Source organism: Triturus cristatus, chromosome 5_1, assembly GCF_964204655.1.
Source record: "Triturus cristatus chromosome 5_1, aTriCri1.1, whole genome shotgun sequence".
NCBI classification, from domain to species: domain Eukaryota; kingdom Metazoa; phylum Chordata; class Amphibia; order Caudata; family Salamandridae; genus Triturus; species Triturus cristatus.
The window spans coordinates 473,220,655-473,241,740 of NC_140587.1; the positions used below are offsets into that span (position 1 = coordinate 473,220,655).

The window sequence follows — 21,086 nt, forward strand, 5'->3', positions numbered from 1 at the left end:
CATGGAAAAATAGAAGACATAGTGAAATGTCAAGTGCAACACACATGAATGTAGGTCCTATTGACTCCGGTGTAAAAGCTGTAGACCCCAGTGATTTTCTGAACTGCTATCTTGTAAAAGCTTATTTGGCAACAATCAATGCAGGGCAACAATTGTACGTCTAGGTTTACAAAAGCCAAATTTAATAGGGGTTTGGAATATATGCCAGGCTTTTAGGTCATTTTTCTTCAAAGCCATGGAAGCATTAACACGTTTTAGATTTTGTGAACGGAGCTTGTCAGTTCCATGTTGAGGGTTTATTTTAATAGCCTTTTATATTTGAGACAACTGAATATGGCCATTGTCCAGGCTGATCTAAGTAATTGCATATAATATTGAGGAGAGTTAATTTCTGAGTTGAACATGTGCAGTGCAACTTATTAAATATTCTGCAAGGTACATAAACCATTTATTTTTTAAAATGTACAGAGTTTTTTTCAAAATACACAAAGACTTTGAAGAGGCATTCACTTTTATCTTGCAAGACATCATATTCGAACCCATGGGGGAAAGGCATTTTACCCTAATAAGTGTATGCAGAGACTCTAAAGTAGGAGAGAAAAGATGCACCATCATAGAAGTATACTTCTTTGCACAGAAACTCTTGAAGCTTGCAAAGTTCTTCTCTAAAGCCAAACGATCAGTATTCCGGGCTAGGATTTAACAACAATAAATTGGCCTTCAAACAAGAAACTGGTTCTAGTCTCTTTTTCTCTGAGCCCATGCCCATATGTGTGTATCAGGTTGGTACTAGGAGTTGTATATCTAGAGTAATCACAGTTGGAGCTCTGAACCTGATAAATTATTTTAGTGGATGGCATATGCCATGTAATGAACAAGGATTGTCTGTACTTTGGTATGCAGAGTAGTTTCGACAAGTGTAAGCAACTGTACTGACAGCACCCAGTTACATGCTTCTACTAAGGTTATTCAGCAGTCTTTATTTGTGAGCATTGTTCACAAAGGCTAGAGGCTATTTCTTTTCTTTTGCTTGGGTTTACAAAATGTCTTGAATTAGTGGCTTTTCTACCCTGTTACATGGCCTGGTGAGTACACGTTGTCCACTAAGAAACATCTCTTAAGATAAACAGTGGTCCAGCTGTTTGTGCAGAATACTTCCATTTAGCCTTTAACTGGTTGAAACAGGTCCTTGGATTGTAACCAGAATAATTGTGGCATGGACTTTGATTAAAGCTGAATAAATCTGCCCTTTTCCTGTAGGTGTTTGCTTTTTTTTAATCAAAGTGTGGAGTCGGCCATCATTAGTCTGTGATTGAAGTGTCTTGTTGGTACATTTAGAAACGAAGGCTATTACAATCTGTGTGTACATCCGATGCGCTTACACCTGTAGTTCATCACCTGAGATGGATTGCTCCGTTTTCTAGGTGCCTGTATATCTGTGCACTTAAAGTCAATGCCTTGCCATGGACAGTATGTAATGTGTGTGCCAGTGTTTACTTTACAAACTGCAGGGGTGAGCCTCATTCTCACATATGCTTTGCTAGTAGCTTAAGTGTTATTTGTTGAAAATAACTATTCTTCTAGAGTTACACAAACTAAAGATCTCTTTTTTGTATGGCAGGAACAGACACAGCATGCAAGAGAGGAATCATTGGCTGATGACCTGTTTCGGTAAGTTCATGTCTAAAATCTGTATTTGTGAAAGGATGTTGTGACATAAGTTTCTTTCCAAACCATTTGTCTTGGCCTCAGTGCCAGTTTGTGGCGCAGTTTGTTCCACTGTGAACACTGATATTAATGATGTGTTTGCCATTGCCATTGGAGATAAGGATGGTGTTGCCAACAGCCTCTAGTATATGACCACAATCTAACCAATATGTACCAAGGTAGATACATCTCTAAAACACCCAGGACCGTCCACCTGCTGAAAAAAGTATTTTAGAAGGCTCCCATCTGATGCTTTCCTTTTTTTTGCCTGTAGGACGACTTGAGTGAGAACACATTTTTTAGACTGGTGAAGTTGTGTTTATTGCCTCACCGCTTCCAGATATCTGCTTCAGCAGGACAACTCTTTTTCGGATGAGCTAACCATGAACCAAAATAATATATCCTGTGTCCTTGACCAGGTGCCCCTCTCCACCATTACTAAACTGAAGGGGTAAAATAGTAGCAAAACAAGCCAAAGACCCAAAGCTGAGACTTCTGCCATAGAATTCCTTAGGACTTACTCTTACGTTGCAGCCAACGTCAATGGTGACAGTGGCTCAACAAATATGTAATAAAATGGACCTTATGTACAGAAAGGTTTTACCCATTGTGTGTCTAAGAGGAAATGCATTAATACAAAGGAGCCGTTATTACTTTAAGTTGGTGCAAAATAGATACACTCTTAACACAGTCACTAACACAGAAGAAACCTTCGGCACTGCCACATACAATGAGATCACTGCAGTCTACATATAAACTATATATTGGATCAAAACGGTTCTAAAGGTATACAGCACCTCTCAAGGTGAGCTGAAGTGTCAAAGTCTGTAAACTGTGCCTGGCTGCCCTCAAACTCTCAATCAAATGTCCCTATGTGTCTCTCCATCAAACATTAAAAAGTCAGACAAATTTAAGGTATGAGTTTATAACCACTGCTGAAAACTCCTGATGTCAGTCAGAGTCCCTGGGCAGCTACCAATCAATTTCTGGACATTGGCATAGCAAGGATGCTTGCTAGCAAGGTACACTAACAATTCTGTGAGCACCAGGAACACTGTGAACTTCTCAGCAACTTCCAGTCTAGTTTCTGTCCTTATCTTCAGAGAGTGACTACCCTGATGAATATCTGCAAAGACATGCACATTTACCCTCCACATCTGCTCAGCGGTATTTTCACACAGATGACTACAAAATATCTGTTTATCAGCTCTCATAAATCTACAGTATTGGAGGAACAGACCTCAAATGATTCACCTTGTTTCTCTGTAACATACTTTATAAGGACATCCTTCCAAACTGGTTGGCAAAAAATAGGATCCTTCCCATCTAATGAGCCAATAATAGTCTTGGCAGTAGAATCCAGAGGACTTAGTGGGTATCACATTATAGGAACTTTTGACATCTTCTATTAACCCACCTTCTCATAGATATTATTAAGAAATCGCATCAGCGGCAAGCTCAAAAGGGAGAAATCATCGCCTGCTTCTCAGAACAAGTCCTAACCTCCTCCTTAGGGTCTGATAACGAGACATGAATTAGGCAGATTTAGGTGTAGGGATACCAGGTGGCCAGAATGTATTATTTTTTTTTTAATATTTCTATTATGTTTTCAGCATAATACATTGTATAGCTATTGTTTACATAACACCTCACACAAGAAGTATCCAAATAAGATTGAAAGCGCTTCATGCCAATAACATTTCCAATTCTCCCACCTCCCATATGGCTCAGGTAGAGTTTAGATAGAACAAATGTAGTCCAAATCATTGTAGTGATGTGGCAGTGTCAGGGTCTTATTGCATATCATATTTTTAACTTGGTTTTCGAAGAATAGTCTCAATCATGGTTGTGGCAACCCCGTATAATCTGTTATCCCAGTATATATGTTGTGCCTCTGCATTTTTTATGCATCCTCTGCTGGTATAACTGAACCAGTGTCATCCCCATTGATATCCATAAGCATTTGTCTACATGCTGCCACATTGTCCTCCAATCTATCATCCCGTTGTGCCTGCTTCATCCTGACTTCCTCATCTACTGCCCAATCAGACATGTCGTGCAACCATTCTTTATCTTCTGGTGATTGGGGGTTTAACCATTTAATGGCTATTCACCTTTTGGCCAGCACTAATCCCAATAGTAGAAATTTACGGGTAAGTTTCTTTTTTGCGGGAGACGGCATTTGGCCCAGGAACACTACTCAAGGGAAGTTCTCGATCTCCCACCCTGTGGCCATCTTCATATTCGGTAGTATATCTCTCCAGAAGGGCTCTGTGATTGAACAATTCCACACCACATGCAGGAAGTCTGTCTCTGCTGCGTTGCATCATGGGCATTTGTCTGATCAGGAAGGGTAGATGGCATGCAGAGTTTTTTGGGTGACATACAACTGGTGCACAAAATTATATTGTACGAGCTTAAAATGTATGTTTGAACTTACTGTGCACGTCTCCATATGGATCTTGCCCAAGTCACACACTGTCATTTAGTCCTTTTTCCCACCTGGTATGTGCCCTCAGGGTTATCTCTAGTGAGTCATCCCGTAACGCCCTGTAAGCTTCCGTCCTCCAGCTAGGTCTAGTATTCTGCTCAGCGTCTGCGAGGGGCCCGGTTATGCTGGGAAGCTGGGCCAAATCTTGCATGCTGTAGATGATATTTTGTTATACAATATATACTGACCTTGGCCCAGTGCAAATGAGTCAACAGTGTTGTCTCTTGTGATAAATTGCACCCATAGTTACAAGTTACCCAAGACATCAGAACCATCCTCTCGCCACTTCCAGATGGACATAAATCTTGCTATGTCCACAAACGGTTTGAATATCCATATCGGCAAATCACGTGTGCAAGGGGCTCTCAGGACCACCCGCTCCCATACAAGACCCACCTGCCTAATTAAGAATGGATACTTCTTCGGGATCCGTGCGTCACACATGAGGAGCTCCCACTTCGGTCTCCTAATGATCTTTACTCCCAATTGTCCTCCTTATCAAACCAATGTATCACATACTGGAGTTGTGCTGCCATATATTAAAACTCCTGGTTGGGGCGTTCAATACCCCCTCAGACCCAGGTCTGCTTCAGCATGGTCAGTCCTATTGGTTTCCGGTTCGCAGCCCATAGTAGGTCCATTATTAGACTTTCAAGTTTCCTGAAATAGTGACAGGTGATATCATAGCGCGCGCGCTGTAGAACATAAAGACAACGAGGCAGCACTATAATTTTTACAGATTATAATCATGTGCAGGAAACTGTTGCTTCTAAGTAGCTATCCTAATCCCCAGGTAACGTAGACCCACAGGACATCACGACAATGTAGTTGCTGGAGCGTCGCAGGGTCCATCGCTACCAGACGCCCCAATGGTAGCAGCTGAGATTTCCAGGCGTTGACCAAGAGACCCGACGCCTCCACAGACTCTGACAAGGCCACCAATAATACCAGCCCTGCCCCCGCTGGGTCACGCAGATATACTAGCACACCATCAGCGTATAATGGGAGCTTGTGTATGGTGTCTCCTACCTGGATTCCCCAGGCCTCTACTCTCCGCTGCAACGTTGCGGCCAGCTGTTCCATCGCTAACGGGATCTGTGTGTCACACATGAGGAGCTCTTGAAGAACATAACTGTCACTTGGGTCTCCTAATAATCTTTTCTACCAATTGTCCTCCTTATGAAACCAAAGTACCACATACTGGAGTTGTGCTACCATATATTACAACTCCAGTTGGGGCGTTCGATACCCCCCTCAGACCCAGGTCTGCTTCAGCATGGTCAGTCCTATTGGTTTCCGGTTTGCTTCCCATAGTAGGTCTATTATTAGACTGTCAAGTTCCCTAAAATAGTGAAAGTTGATATCATAGTGCGCGCGCTGTAGAACATAAAGACAACAAGGCAGCACTATCATTTTTACAGAGGCCGCACATCCCATCAATGAGGGGGTAGATCTCTCCAGAACCGGACTGCAGCCTGTAGCCCGATGATCACCCTGCCAATATTCATGTCCAGGTAACTATTGCGTCTAAGAAGCTATCCTAATCCCCAGGTAACATAGACCCACTGGACACCACGATAATGTAAGTTGCTGCAGCGTCGCAGGGTCCATCGCTACCAGACCCCCAATGGTAGCAGCTGAGATTTCTGGGCGTTGACCGAGAGACCTGGCACCTCCACAGACTCCGACAAGGCCACCAATAATACTGGTCACGCAGATATACTAGCGCACCATCAGCTTATAATAAGACCTTGTGTATGGTGTCTCCTACCGGGATCCCTCAGGCCTCTACTCTCCGCCGCAACATCGCGGCCAGTTTTTTCATCACTAACGCAAATAGCAGCGATGATAGAGGGCAGCTCTGTCTCATGCCCCGATGTAGAGAAAAGGCCGCCGAAACGAAGTCTGCCTCTTGGTTCAGCATAGAGTAAGTTGAGCCATGAAGTATACTTGGATCTAAAGCCCATTCTGATAAAAAAAAACTGCCAGATATACTCCCACAAGACCTAGTCAAATGCCTGCTGTATGTCAAGGAACGCTAACGCGTAGGGACCATCTTGTTTGCTTGGGGTGTGAAGGACATGAAACAGTCTTCGTAGATTATATGTGGTGCTCCTATTAGGGATGAACCCACAGTGATCCTTATGGACGAGGGCAGACAGGCAAGGGAACAGTTGAGAGGCCACTCAGTATCTTGATATCTACATGTCACATGTAAAGTGGTCTATAGGATGGCGCTTCCTCCACAAGCTTACTTGGTTTCTGTATCAGCACCACGAGCACCTCCCGCATAGTGTCTGGGTGGCATCGTAATTGATACTCCTCATGGTATACCTCCAGCAGTTTATCCACCACTAGGTCAGCATACTTGTGGTAGAATCATGCCGGGAGACCGTCATCGCCCGGTGTCTTTGCCGTTTTCTGTCCCCTCAGAGACACATGGACCTCCTCTATGGTCAGATCAGCCTTAAGTGCCTCCCTTTCCTCTGATCGAAGTCGGGGGAGGTCCACCCCAGCTAAGAAGTCCGTCACAGCACCTTGTGGCGCTGTATCTTTTATCATGTGCAACCGTTCAAGGTGAGCATCATTAATAGCCATTTGTGAGGTGACCAGTTTATCCCCCAGTCTCGCAGAGCCAATATGGGTTCCCGAGATTCCTGTTGTTTAGCTATACAGGCCAACATTTCCCCTGTCCTATCCCCCTCAGTGTGTAGTCACCAGGTGGCCAGAATTAGTATTTCCAGCCATCATCCCTACACTTAATGCCGACTGTTCTGAGTTACTGCATCAAAAAAACCAGGTGTGGAAGCACTAGGCAATTTGTAATAGGGCAGAGTGATATCCTACCCGGTGATACTGCTCTGCCCCCTTCATAATTATGATACTAAGGAGCTATTTAACATTTTTCAAACCTGGTGAATCTGAATGTTAGTAAACATTCTCACCAACTGTGCTGCCACTACAAGATTCCGTAAGTCGTGAGATAACAGCATAATCTGGCATGTTCACAGTGATGGGCTTAGACATGACCCAACTGTATATAGGTAGAGAACAACAATTAAAACACTGCCAGCTCAATAATTTAAAAGAGGTGTCACTCTTGAAAATGTATGCTTGAATAATAACATTGGTGCCATTCCAATTGATAATTCATGCCACGGAATGGACTATGACTATTAGAAAAAATAATATTTATTGGCTCGTATAGCGTAACATATCTCAACTATTTTAGAATATAGATAGATCTAGAAATTCACATATACATACACCAGAAGATTATGTTCCAATGTACAACAAACAATGCCAATGACAGAATACTTTAAGCAGTTCCAACCATACCCCGTCAGGCAATAAAATCAATTCTCACACACTATCATATCACAAGCATACTTCATTCATGCTAATTATATATCTCACCATCCATACCAATTAAAATATTGAATGCTAGAATCCAAGACAAACCATATGAGATATACAGGAGACAACTTTCGTTGAATAATGTTTGTACACCAAGGTTAGCTGGCATCAGTGTCCTTTCCACTTTCATATAACTTCAAGAATATTTTCTATTATATTTCATTAAAAAGATGCATAACGGTCTTCATTGCATAGAGGGCAAGTTTGTATAAAGCTCTGATTGATAGTTTATCATGCTTGGAATATTCATTCGACAGCCTCCAACAATATTCTGGTCTTCCGATACCAATTTAAAGAGCGCCCACATGCGTTTCGGTGGGAAAGCCCAAAGTGCGGAAACAGCCTTCTTCAGGGCGGAAAGAAAAATGGCTACAAACAAGAGGTAGAGGAACATCCTATATGTAGTGTATCTTCGTATCAGATGTTTGACCCGGGCAGCCTACTACATCAAATAAAGATACATAGGCAAGGTGGACACCAAAATCCCCTTATTCAAGGTAAGCATCGTCAAGACGCAAAGAGAGAATCAAGAGAGCCTTTAAGTAGACTCAGAATGGAGATTAACACAGAAAATCTGTTCACATTAGCGGCGTCTTATCCTAGACAGGCGCTCACAGGACCGAGGTCCAACTAGGATCCAAACCCTGAGACTAAGGAAGAAACAAATGTCCCGCCAACTAAACAATCCCGCCCATCCAGTCCGCGAGGGTTTTTTTTTGTTGTTCTCCACGTATCTCACCTGCTCTGCCACTCTACAACCTTGCTTCTAGAGGCCCTCTTCTGTGTCTGACGTTACCAAGTGTATACAGGCTCATCAGCATCTCGACACTTAGGCCAGCATCATTCTGGCCAGGCTTTAAGAATGGCATGACAATAACAACATAATCGCACAATTTCAGGAATGTTTTTACAAAAGCCTTTCCGCGATGTAGCAGATCTTTATTTTTTAACATCTTATTAATAAATACACAGCGAAAAAAACAAAACAAACTATTCATAGCTTTTTTGGGATTCCCTTTATGTCCTTTTTCAGGCTCAGAAGAGTTATATTGTTTTTCTGTTGTAAAATGTTCTGTCCTTCGTCTTGCAATCCCCCCACACTCCACCCAAAGAAAATATATCGTGCTTGGGCACTTCTTCCACCTGCTGAAGCTTTAATAAATTACCAATTTTTCATTTGTTATAAATTATATAGCAATATGGCCCACTGTTAAAGGCTACACATGCATGAAAGCCCCCCCTCTTGAGTTGTAGGCACAGGCTGCACGAACCGTGTAATGACAGTGGGACTTTAACATCGAATATAGACTGAGGTGCATTGCCTATAAAGTTATTCCACCAACTGAGGGTATATTGTCTTAATTAAACAGGGAGAAACAGAAAAAGACATATTGGAATGTTGGAGCAGAAAGTTTAAAGTATCTACTGTTGGCCCTATGCTGTCTTAAATACAGCTCCCAGCATTTCAGTGTCTCGCAGTACTTTCAGCATCTTCCTATGCTTTTTAAAGAGTTAAATAGGTCATTTTATTATTTATTGCATACCCATACTTTCAATGTGTATAGGTGACAGTGTTTTTTGTTTCATAATCTTCTCAGTCAGCAAGTGCTTATCCTTTTTCCTGCTCCTCACAAGTATAATCAAGAAATAGGTAGCGTCTCTATTAACTTTCTTTTCAGAGCTAGCATTTTGAAACAACTTTTCTTTAACAACAGTCTACAGTATTGATTTCCATCACTCTTAAGCCCAGGAGTGAGAAGTTAGTGACATTATGAGCAACGCACTAGGCCACTGGCACAAGAATGATGCTGGAATGATAATTTCCACTTAGGTACAGTGGCATTCAGCCTACACCTTCGAAAAAATAGTATTTTGCTGAACCATTGCAGATGAGCGCTGGTTTACCATAATAAAAGAATGTTGTAAAATAGCTTGACCTCCACTCTGGCTGTCTGTTTAAAATTAATTGATAAAATCGACGCTCTTTGTGTTTTTTTGACCAGAAATTGTCTGTAGCTAACATTTTGAAATGGTAACAAGACGTCTGTAAGCAAACATAGCAAAACATTATTTTTCTTCTTTTTTTTTTTACATTATATAATTGTGAATTCTACGTAGGCAAATCACTTGGAATGATTTCAATTTCACAAATTATCTTTGTCTATGGGTCTGTGAAGTTGCAACGTCTGAAGACTCACAACTGCGTATTTTTGGTAAACTACAGGAAAACACAGAGTTTGTAGCTTCCATGCTTTAAAATAACATTTGAAGCATCAGCTCCTCTTTGTAATAGCTGGAATCTGCTCAAAGTACCATCATGATCAAAGTTTTAGCTGGTCCAGCCCTGCAGCCTTATTCTTCCCCTCCCTTAGTACCCCCTCCACCCACACCATGCATGGCACCACTCACCAGCACTCTGAATGGTCCAGAGAAATGTATCCAGATGCTTTTCTGACTGGCATCGCCTGGTAGATGAGAGAGGCTGTGCTGCCTGCTTACCATTTCCAGTTTTATGTTGTTTTACCCAACATCCTGGACCAGGAAGTGGTCATGAGGAGGCTGGATTGTAGTTTTCGGCTTCACCACATAAAGTTTGGTAAAACGGAAAAACTTCAGCCTACTTCCCGAAGTCCTTGTAAGAAATAATGTCACCCCGATGTTTGTGTACGCAGATAACCAGAATCATGCGCAATATTAGTATCACTTATGAAATATTTCTAGAACACATCTTACAACAGCATGGTAAGGTCTGCATATAGAAAGAGCTATGTGTTCTGATTGACAAATTAATGAAATTGTCGATATCACGTGAAAGAAGACCCTCCCCAGCAGATCACTGTGACCTTTGGTGTTAACTAGTTACCACAGTTATATATATATATGTTTGCAATATGAGTTAAAGATGGTTTTAGTAGTATCAACGTTCGATACTATTTCCTCATCAGCTCTTTGACAAAAGGCACAACTTGCCGCAGTAGGTTTAATACAGCAGACATGGCATCTCTTCAAAATAAAATGTATTGCAGTAAGGCGTTTTCATATTACAGTCACTCACTTTGTACTTTCTAGCAACAATAATCAATCACAAGAATCGTTCAAGGGGGCAAATGTATCTGGTGGGTACAATAAAACACATGACATTTTGAGTGAACGTCAAATCATTTTTGAATCTTGCATCTTACCTGGTGCCTAGCAGATGCTGTTATTTAGCAACACACCATTCAGACATGTCTGTACAGCTAATGAATTCATGGTCCCCTGGAAGTCAGCCAGTGTGTGGCTATACTCTGCCTAGCTAAAGGCAGACACACAGCTCTGAATCTATATTGGATCCAGTCCTTCATAGGCTTATTACATACGTCTGGGCATTGTTCCACACAGATTAATTTGGAAACAATAAACATTTATTGAAGTAAAATTTACAATAAATATATTATTCCCTGAAAAGACTATCTTCTTATCCTGACTACTAAATTAGAATTGTATAATTTTGTAAAGAGTACTGAAGCCAGCTGCTAAGTCAAGTCAGAAGTGGGATCTGGACAACTTTCCATTTCGCTAACTACATGACAGGACCACACTATCTTTAAGAAGCCAACTGCCTCTTTCCTGTACCTGGGACATGCATCTGTGCCGGCAGGGTATATTCTATGCAACACGGTGGGAGTCAGTTATATCCAATGCAATTTAAAAAACGGTCGCTGTTTACATCTAGCATGGCACCTCCTCGCGTTGTATGCATTCCATAACTGGCCAGATCCCCATCTGATCCTTCAGTAGCAATGATATTATTCACTACGAGAGTGAAATTTGTGTTACTTGCCAACCAGAAGAAACTATGATTTATTTCCATTATTACTTGGAAGTATATTTTTCAGTAGCCTCTCACTCACAAATGATGAATGGGCAGTATTGTAGCATCCTCCCCAGCCCGGGAGCATGTAACAGACCGCGCCACACACAGAGCTCTGGTTTGTATGTCTTTATTCTTCAGCATGCAACCGTTAACTGAACACACTGGTTTACAAACTTTATTAACCACAGCCAGTTACACTCACCAGATTCCGTAATACTTGTAAGGAGCCTGCTGAGGACCATTAGAGAGGCCTCATACACACAAACACAGTAAACAGCATCCTCCCCCTTTAATAAATAAAAAGTCTGAACAAATATATCCACATTATAATTCTTCGATGAGTCGTCTAGGTGCTCACACCAGTCTTCCAGATGTAGTTGTGTGAGGTAGAGGAGAGGCAAGTTCATCTGGCATCTCTGGAGATACGTCAGATGCTTGACTTGCGCGCTCAGGTATACTTGCCTCACTATGAGGTCTGGAGCTGACGAACATTGAGGCAAATGCTTAAAGTGTGAGGAGTCTCTGGTTATGGATTTTCCAGTTCATTCAGCAGTTACCATATATCCTTAGCCACAACTCTTAGCGGTTCAAAATCAAACAGAGCGTCAGTCTTGTGTGTCTGCTTTAGCTTGACATAAACTCGGTCTCCTTTCTCGAACATCGTGTCTCGAGCGCTTTGGCTTTTATCAGTGTAAGCCTTCATTTTGCATTTGCGAGAGGTGTCACTGGCAAGGTCTATTGACCGACTGTCAATTGTGGTAATGTTTGTTCTAAGAGCTCTCCAGAACACAAGGTGGCAGGATTTTCTCCTTTTGTGGAAAGAGGAGTAGTACAGTAGGCACAGAAAACTGGGCATGAAGCTGACTTGAGGTTGATTCCTTCCAGTGCAGCACGCTGAAATACCCTTTTCAAAGTATTAATAAATTGTTCAACAGCACCATTTGCCAGTGGCCACAGAGATGTATTTTTCTGATGGTTGATGTTCAAGCGATTAAGAAAGTCTTTGAACTCCCTGCTATTGAAGGGTGGACCTTTATCAGATTTGAGAATGGAAGGAACACCCCATGTTGCGAAAATGTCATCCGGCCTCTAGACTCTCTCACATGTGGTTGATGATATGTCTTCCACCAAAGGAAAACGTGAACAAGTACCATGAGATGATGTCCATTATTAAGGTGTCCTAACAAGTCAACTGTAATCATCTCCCAGGCATGCTTAGGAAGATCAGACATTCAGCAGGTGCTGAGTCGTTTTGGGAGATAGACAGTTGCACAGATGACAATCTTTCAGCTCTCTTTCAACTCATTCCTCAAATCGCAGGAATCACACTCGATCCCTGACGGCTCTTTTAGTTGCAGTAATGCCACTATTTTATTTGTGTGCCAATTCAATAACTTGTTGCTTCATGCTTTAAGGGATAAGTATTCCTGCCCCTCTTCGTATGACACCATCATGTGTAACAGAAATCTCTTCCCGAACATTGTTACATTTATGGTACTCAACTACATCTGTAGAAGGTCGAATATGTTTCCTCTATGATTGCGTTGCAATGAATTCCTTAAGCTTAAGCATGTCTTTGTCAGTATTAGTAGCTGTTAGAGTCTGTTCAATAGAAAGAGCTGCAGGCGCACTTGACTTTACTATGAAAGTGATGTAGGCCTCTGTCAGGTCGTCACTCTGCAGGATCCATTCGCAGTAATAAGCTCCACCTCCGGACCTTCCAAACACCCTGAAGTGTATATATATATATACAAGGTATTTGAACGATACGGTGAGGGAAAAAACCCCAAAGGGGAAAAAACCTCAGGGAGGGAAAGGAAGGGACAGCAGGGAAGGGAAGCTGTAAAACAAAACACATAGGTTAATACGGTGCCTTCATCCTACTCTCAGTAATGTCTTGCTAAAGAATGGTGTGTCACCTGAGCTGACTCTGATTAGTAGCTTCAAGACGGCGATTCTCTCCTTGCGCCTTCCTTTCCCTATACAACACAAGAAAACCAGTTAGCTATCACTGCATTCATCGCAATCCTCCTCAATGTATGTGTTACTAACGTACGTAACGTACCCCCTAACGTGGAATTACTCAATTCTATGGAATCATCCATATAGTCAAAGTTATGACTAATATCCTGTTTTTAGTCCAACAAAAGCAATACAATAAATGAAACGTAATAAGAGGCCCGGATATAGTCACAAGGCCATCGGTGCATATTTCGGCATATACACCGATAGAAACAACAAACACTCCTCCAAGATCAAGGGTCAACCAAACACGGTAGGGCGTAGTGCCTATACTACTGCCGTCCGCTTTGGTACTTGTAATCCACCAACCAATACGTCATATCTTCATGACGGTAATGCGGAGGATTCCCCCAGCACTCCGCCACTTGCATCAATCAAATAGAATCCCGGAAATAAGGAAACAAGCCAGTTCCCCCTTCCCTGAAAAAACAACGGCCAGGAAAGCAGCACTACTCCCATGCATACCAGCCTGGTTCCCAAGTACGTACAAGAGCGATCCACTCTTCGAACAAACCAAGCGCACTAGGTCACCAAACACAATGACGATACCAGTGCCGGACGCTGGGAACCTGCAAACGCTCTTCGGATAACGCTGCCGAGAAATACTCCAGAACCAAGAGCAGCCGCTCTCGCTGAGTTCATCAAAATCACGAACACTCCCCTACCAGCCGTGCCTCGCTATATCCGGTCATTCAGCAAAGGCTTCTGGGAAATGTAGTTAAAATCCATTTTACGTGGGAATTGTAGTCCAGGCAGGCGCCTAGGCTAAACCCTGACAGTACGTCCTCCTCCCAAGCGCCTCCTAGGGCCAGGTTTGGAAGGAAACCTTCGATGGAAGGAAGCTATGGCTCTCTGTGCGTGCACGTTACTCCAGGGCTCCCAGGAGTCATCCTCCACCGAATAACCCTTCCAGGAGACCAAATACCAAAGCACCCCCCTGCGCAACTTAGAGTCACGTATGGACCGTACTTCGTATTCAAGTCCTCCGTCACAGTCCACCGGCGGGGGTGTCCTCCTCTGGGACGTAAGCGCCCTCTTCAATAAATGTACATGAAACACAGGATGGATCCTCAGAGAGCAAGGCAACCTAAGTTTGTACGCCACAGGATTGACTTGTCTCACTATCGGACAGGGGCCAATAAAGCGTGGATGAAATACACTTCTCAGTTTAAATCGGATGTACCTGGTGGACAGCCACACCTTATCACCCACTTGAAACTGAGGACTGGGATTCCTGTGCTTATCCTCCCAACGCTTATACACCTCTTTAGCCTTCAACAGATGAGTCTGCACCACCCTATGCACCTTCCTCAAAGTACGTATGCGAGCCATCACATTGGGCTGGTTGCCTACTTCTGGAGGGATATTGATGGGTAAAGTGTTGGAATCGTAACCGTAATTGGCTTTGAAAGGAGACACGCCCGTAGAGCTATGCCACGCATTGTTATATGCCAATTCGGCCATCCATAACAGGTCCACCCATGATTCCTGCGCTTACTTAGAATAACACCGCAGGTAGTTCTTCAAGGTCTGATTCAGCCTTTCCGTCTGCCCATCTGTCTGCGGGTGAAAGCTCGTGGAAAGAGCTGCTTCACTTCCCAGGGCCTGACACCAAGTTCTCCAAAAACGAGCAACAAACTGCGGGCCCCTATCAGACACTATCACCTGAGGAATGCCGTGTAGCCGTATGACCTGAGAAGCCAGTAACTGGGTGGTTTAGCTAGCCGTGGGAAGATTCGTACATGGTATAAAATGACCCATCTTAGTAAGATTATCTACCACCACCAAGATAGCCGAACACCCCTGATCCAGGGGCAAACCTGTTATGTAATCCAGGCTTATGTTCTGCCACGGGCGAACAGGCGTGGGCATGGGTATTAGTTGGCCTTTCATCTTTGTGTTCTCCCCCTTAGCTCTTGCACACTCCTCACACTCCTTCACCCACAGAGTAGCATCTTTAACCAAGGAGTCCCACCAAAAATATCTTCGAAGCAGATGCACGGTCTTGATAACTCCTGGGTGACACCAAACAAAAGCCTTTTTCTGTATCTCAATAGTGGGCAGGTACAAACACTCTCCCTGAAAAGGCAGCCCTTGTCTCACCACCCTTCCGGGTTTACTGACAGCCCATCGTTCCCATGCCATCAAAGACCTGGAACTCTTAATCATTTCCAAGAAACTCTCCGCCCGAACCACACACAATACCTTTGTTGCCGGAATAATGGCATGAGGGACTACTTCCTGTTGTTCCGCTGGCATCACTTGTCGGGACAAGGCGTCTGCTTTCCTGTTGTCAATGCCAGGTCTATAGGTCACCACGAAGTTATACTCGGCAAAGAAAAGCATCCAACGCATTTGTCTTTGCGTCAAATGCCTAGCCGAAGTCATATACTGGAGGTTTCTGTGGTCGGTGTATACGGTCACCGCGTGACAAGCCCCCCACAGGTATTGCTTCCACTCCTGAAAAGCACGCTTGATAGCTAAAAGTTCTTTCTCTGCTATGGTATAGTTGAGCTCCGCGGGGCTCAACTTTCTAGACAGGTAGGCCACAGGATGGAGGTGGCCAGTGAGCGAATCTCTCTGAGACAAGACAGCCCCTATCGCTTCCTCAGAAGCGTCGGCTTCCACCACAAAGGGCTGTTCTGTTACCGGATGTGCCAATACCGGAGCCGTAATGAACGCTCTTTTTAAGGTCGTGAATGCCTCATCGGCCTCTCTGGTCCATACAAACTGTACCCCTTTTTTCAACAACCTAGTTATCGGGACGGCTGTCTGTGAAAACTGTGCTATGAAACGGCGGTAGTAATTGGCGAACCCCAAAAAACTCTGCACTTCCCGCACGTTTCTTGGGGCTGGCCATTCCTGAACCGCCCAGACCTTCCGATCTGACATCTGCAATCCCTTAGGACTGAGGTTCAACCCCAGGAACTCCACCTCGTGTACACCAAACTCACACTTGCTCAATTTCACGTATAAGCGATGTTCTCTCAGCCTCTCCAATACTCTTCCCACTTGTTCTGTATGGCAAGATTCATCCTGAGAGTATATCAGTATATCATCGATATACATTACCACAAAATGTTCCACATAGTCCTTCAAAACATCAATGATAAAAAATTGGAAAGCCGCCGGGGCATTACAAAGCCCAAAAGGCATCACCAAATACTCGTAGAGACCATATCGCGTCTTGAACGCCGTCTTCCACTCATCCCCCTCGCGTACTCTGACCAGGTGATAAGCCCCCCGCAAATCCAGACGGGTATAGATTTTTGCCTCCCTCACCTGGTCGAGCAACACAGAGATGAGGGGGAGAGGATAACGGTTGTGTACGGTGTTTTTGTTCAAGACGCGATAATCCACACAAGCTCTTAAGTCCCCATTGGCTTTCGCAATAAAGAATATAGGAGAGGCTGCAGGGGAGCGGGAAGGCCTAATAAATCCTAAGCGAAGGTAGTGATCGATGTATTCCTTTAAATGAGTAGTTTCAAGTACTGACAATGCATATACTCTGCAAGTAGGGATTGTAGCCCCCTCCACCAGATCAATGCGACAATCGTACTCCCTGTGTGGGGGTAGTGTGTCCGCCTCGATTTCACTAAACACATCTCTGTAGCGACTGTATTCATCAGGGAGTTGAACATTTGTTTCCACTGCCGTAGCTGCCAGATAAGGAGTAGTTAAAACAGCCACATGAACAGATTGACTAGGCAACATATGATCCTGACGGAACTCGGGCAAGAATTTGAGCGTCTTAGTCCTCCAGTTAACCACAGGGTTATGACGACATAACCAGGGCATGCCTAAGATTACCTCATATTGAGGAGCTGCAATGATGTTTAAGGACAAAAGCTCGGTATGTGTATTCCCTTGCGTAACAACAGAGAGACCTACCTCACTAGTTCTTTCCGTTATGTGGCCTGATTTCAAAGGCTGCCCGTCTACCGCTAAGACTTCCTCAGGGTTCTCTCTCGGAATACGGGGTAAGGCCAGGCGGGACACCAGGCCCTCATCTATAAAATTTCCTGTTGCTCCGGAGTCTAGCATAACCAAAACCTGATGGATCTCATGCTCACATTTGAGCGTTATGCCGATGACAAGATGTGACTCAGTTTCCCCTATCCCAATAGTGGATAGCGAGGTGAGTTTCCATTCTTGTCCTCCCTCAGCCCCTGGTCTCTGGTTCTCAGACTGTACCGTCTCAGACGCTATGGAAGAAACAGCGACTCTCTTGAATCTATTGGCACTAGCGATCTTGGGTTTAGAGGGGCATTCTCTAACGTAATGCCCCTTCTTCCCGCAGTACATGCAAAGTCCCTGTGTTCTCCTGATTTCTCTCTCTTCTTTCGATAACGGGGCTCGGAGTGCTCCTATCTCCATAGGTTCAGGACTGCCTTCTATCCCTCCAGATGGCTTACGAGTGGACCGATCATAACTGAACAACCCCCTGTCCCATCTTCTCCGGCCACCCCCTCTCTCTGTCATGCGACTATCCAATCTTAAAGCCAGATTGATCATGTCCACGCACGTTGTTGGCTGAGGGTCCACTTGAGCCACCACATCTTTCAGATCCTCTTTTAACCCCTGATAGAAAAGGGACATTCTTTTTTCCTCAGGCCATTCAGCCTCAGCCACCAGTCTGTTAAACATGGTCAAATATGCAATTAACTCGCTTTTACCCTGCCTCAATTCCAAGAGTTCTTTGTCCGCAGTAAAAGTTGTTGCCCTACGATCAAAGACCTTCTCGAATTCTGCCTTAAAGGCAGACCAATCGGACAATATAGCATCGTTTTTCTTAACTAAAGGCACAGCCCAATTGGCTGCGTCCCCTGCCAAATAGGATATGGCGAAAGCCACTCTTGAGTGATTAGTAGGGAACGAAGCCGGTTTACAGGAAAAGTGTAACAATATCTGCGTTAAGCAAACCTGTGTCTTACGAGGATCGCCTGAGAACCTTTCGGGGTTAGCCAAAGGTATGGGTGGAGGCACCGTCACCTGTATGGAAGATGCAGGAGAAGAGGCATTAAAAGGATTCCTAGTCAACTGTTCTACCTTGTCTCTTAAGGCTGTAGTCTCGGCTCTAGCCGACGCCAACTCCTGCTGAACCAGGACTAAAGCATGCAACACATCCTCCATGGACGCCATTATCACTACGAATGAACCGGGCAGAATGTAATTCTTGGGTTCGTGATTCTGTCAGGTCGTCACTCTGCAGGATCCATTCGCAGTAATAAGCTCCACCTCCGGACCTTCCAAACACCCTGAAGTGTATATATATATACAAGGTATTTGAACGATACGGTGAGGGAAAAAACCCAAAGGGGAAAAAACCTCAGGGAGGGAAAGGAAGGGACGGCAGGGAAGGGAAGCTGTAAAACAAAACACATAGGTTAATACAGTGCCTTCATCCTACTCTCAGTAATGTCTCGCTAAAGAATGGTGTGTCACCTGAGCTGACTCTGATTAGTAGCTTCAAGACGGCGATTCTCTCCTTGCGCCTTCCTTTCCCTATACAACACAAGAAAACCAGTTAGCTATCACTGCATTCATCGCAATCCTGCTCAATGTATGTGTTACTAACGTACGTAACGTACCCCCTAACGTTGAATTACTCAATTCTATGGAATCATCCGTATAGTCAAAGTTATGACTAATATCCTGTTTTTAGTCCGACAAAAGCAATACAATAAATGAAACGTAATAAGAGGCCCGGATATAGTCACAAGGCCATTGGTGCATATTTCGGCATATACACCGATAGAAACAACAAACACTCCTCCAAGATCAAGGGTCAACCAAACACGGTAGGGCGTAGTGCCTATACTACTGCCGTCCGCTTTGGTACTTGTAATCCACCAACCAATACGTCCTATCTTCATGACGGTAATGTGGAGGATTTCCCCAGCGCTCCGCCACTTGCATCAATCAAATAGAATCCCGGAAATAAGGAAACAAGCCAGTTCTCCCTTCCCTGAAAAAACAACGGCCAGGAAAGCAGCACTACTCCCATGCATACCAGCCTGGTTCCCAAGTACGTACAAGAGCAATCCACTCTTCGAACAAACCAAGCGCACTAGGTCACCAAACACAATGACGATACCAGTGCCGGATGCTGGGAACCTGCAAACGCTCCTCGGATAACGCTGCCGAGAAATACTCCAGAACCAAGAGCAGCCGCTCCCGCTGAGTTCATCAAAATCACGAACACTCCCCTACCAGCCGTGCCTCGCTATATCCGGTCATTCAGCAAAGGCTTCTGGGAAATGTAGTTAAAACCCATTTTACGTGGGAATTGTAGTCCAGGCAGGCGCCTAGGCTAAACCCTAACTGCCTCAGTCACTTTGGACATTGAACTATGCCTCTGTAGTAGCACTCATGAAAAGTAACATGCAGACGCAACCCCAACCTCTTTTTTTTTTATGTTGTTTAAATATCTTTATTTGCATTTTGTAGTTTTTACATTTGATAGACATGCTTCAGATTTACAGAAAACTGTGTACGTGTACATCATAAAGAAACAGTTGGCTGCATCAAACCATAGTAATTAGTGTCATTTTCCCTGCTGAGACATGCTAAAGTGAACACTGTACCAATACTATATAGTAAGAAAATGATTACTTATTATGGCCTTCACATATTGCGTCTCACTTAGACGTCCTGAAGGGTGTAATATTTATGTCCTTTGGGATAGCAAGCTACTTGTCTTGCCTTCCATAATTTTGACGTTGAGTCTATGCACCCAAATGGCGTCTCGGGTAGTTCAGTTCAAAAATGCTTTATTCGGCATGTTTAAACAGCCACATAGCAAACATGAAATAACATACAACATCATACAATAAAAACTTTAAAATAACAGGATATAGGCCAGTAACATAGATAGGTACAAGATAGAAATAATTGATATGTTGACCCCAAAAATTGTTTAGGTTACCATCCCCGTATAAAGTGCCAGTGCATGATAGGATGAACAGTATAAAACAGATAAAATTATTCCAGTAGATATTTCGGAGGAGGAGCCTAGCGCGCATCCAAGATGGTCGCGTGAGCACAGGGCTCCCCGGACCCTCGCTGCTCCTCGGAATTTATCCTGACTTTATCCTGACTTGGCTGACGGAATCTGGAAGGCGAATTCTGGCTGAACGTTGACCTTCTTTCAGAAACCGAATCGGACCTGGGAATCCTGATCTAAGGTGGTTCGAACTTTCGAGGCCCAATCGATGGCTGTGCTTGGTGCGAGGGTGACCTGTGGAGCCGGGGCGTAATTGAACAACAGCGGCAGCGGATCTGTGCCAGTGGCCGCTCCATTACTTTCGGTTTCACTTTTGGATCCCTGAGGGGCTGGAAATCGTAACTGCTTGGAGCGGCTGGGTGTTTATCTCTGCTGGATGCCCTTGTCTCCGCCTGCCACCAGTGTGCCCGTTGACTTTGGTTTCCTCGCCCGGCCGCATCACGGTATCTGGTGCGGCTTCTGACTGAGTGGCCGGTGCCCCCTTGACGCTTGGCCGGTGGTCCCCGTTGGTGAGCGTGATTCTCATGGGTGGCAGGGGGGGCCCCGAGGGGCGTAAGACTAAGACATCCCTCCGCGGGGGACCGGTC

General features: G+C 44.2%; 1 protein-coding gene across 2 annotated transcripts in view; it reads left to right on the plus strand.

Moving 5' to 3' along the window:
- Positions 1–21,086, plus strand: part of NBN (nibrin) — a 443,605-nt gene that overhangs the window by 354,283 nt on the left and 68,236 nt on the right. For both annotated transcript variants that reach the window (XM_085605307.1, XM_085605308.1), the window contains one exon: positions 1,622–1,671. In XM_085605307.1, coding sequence (XP_085461433.1) covers positions 1,622–1,671 — 50 coding nt within the window. The remainder of the gene's footprint in view (positions 1–1,621; positions 1,672–21,086) is intronic.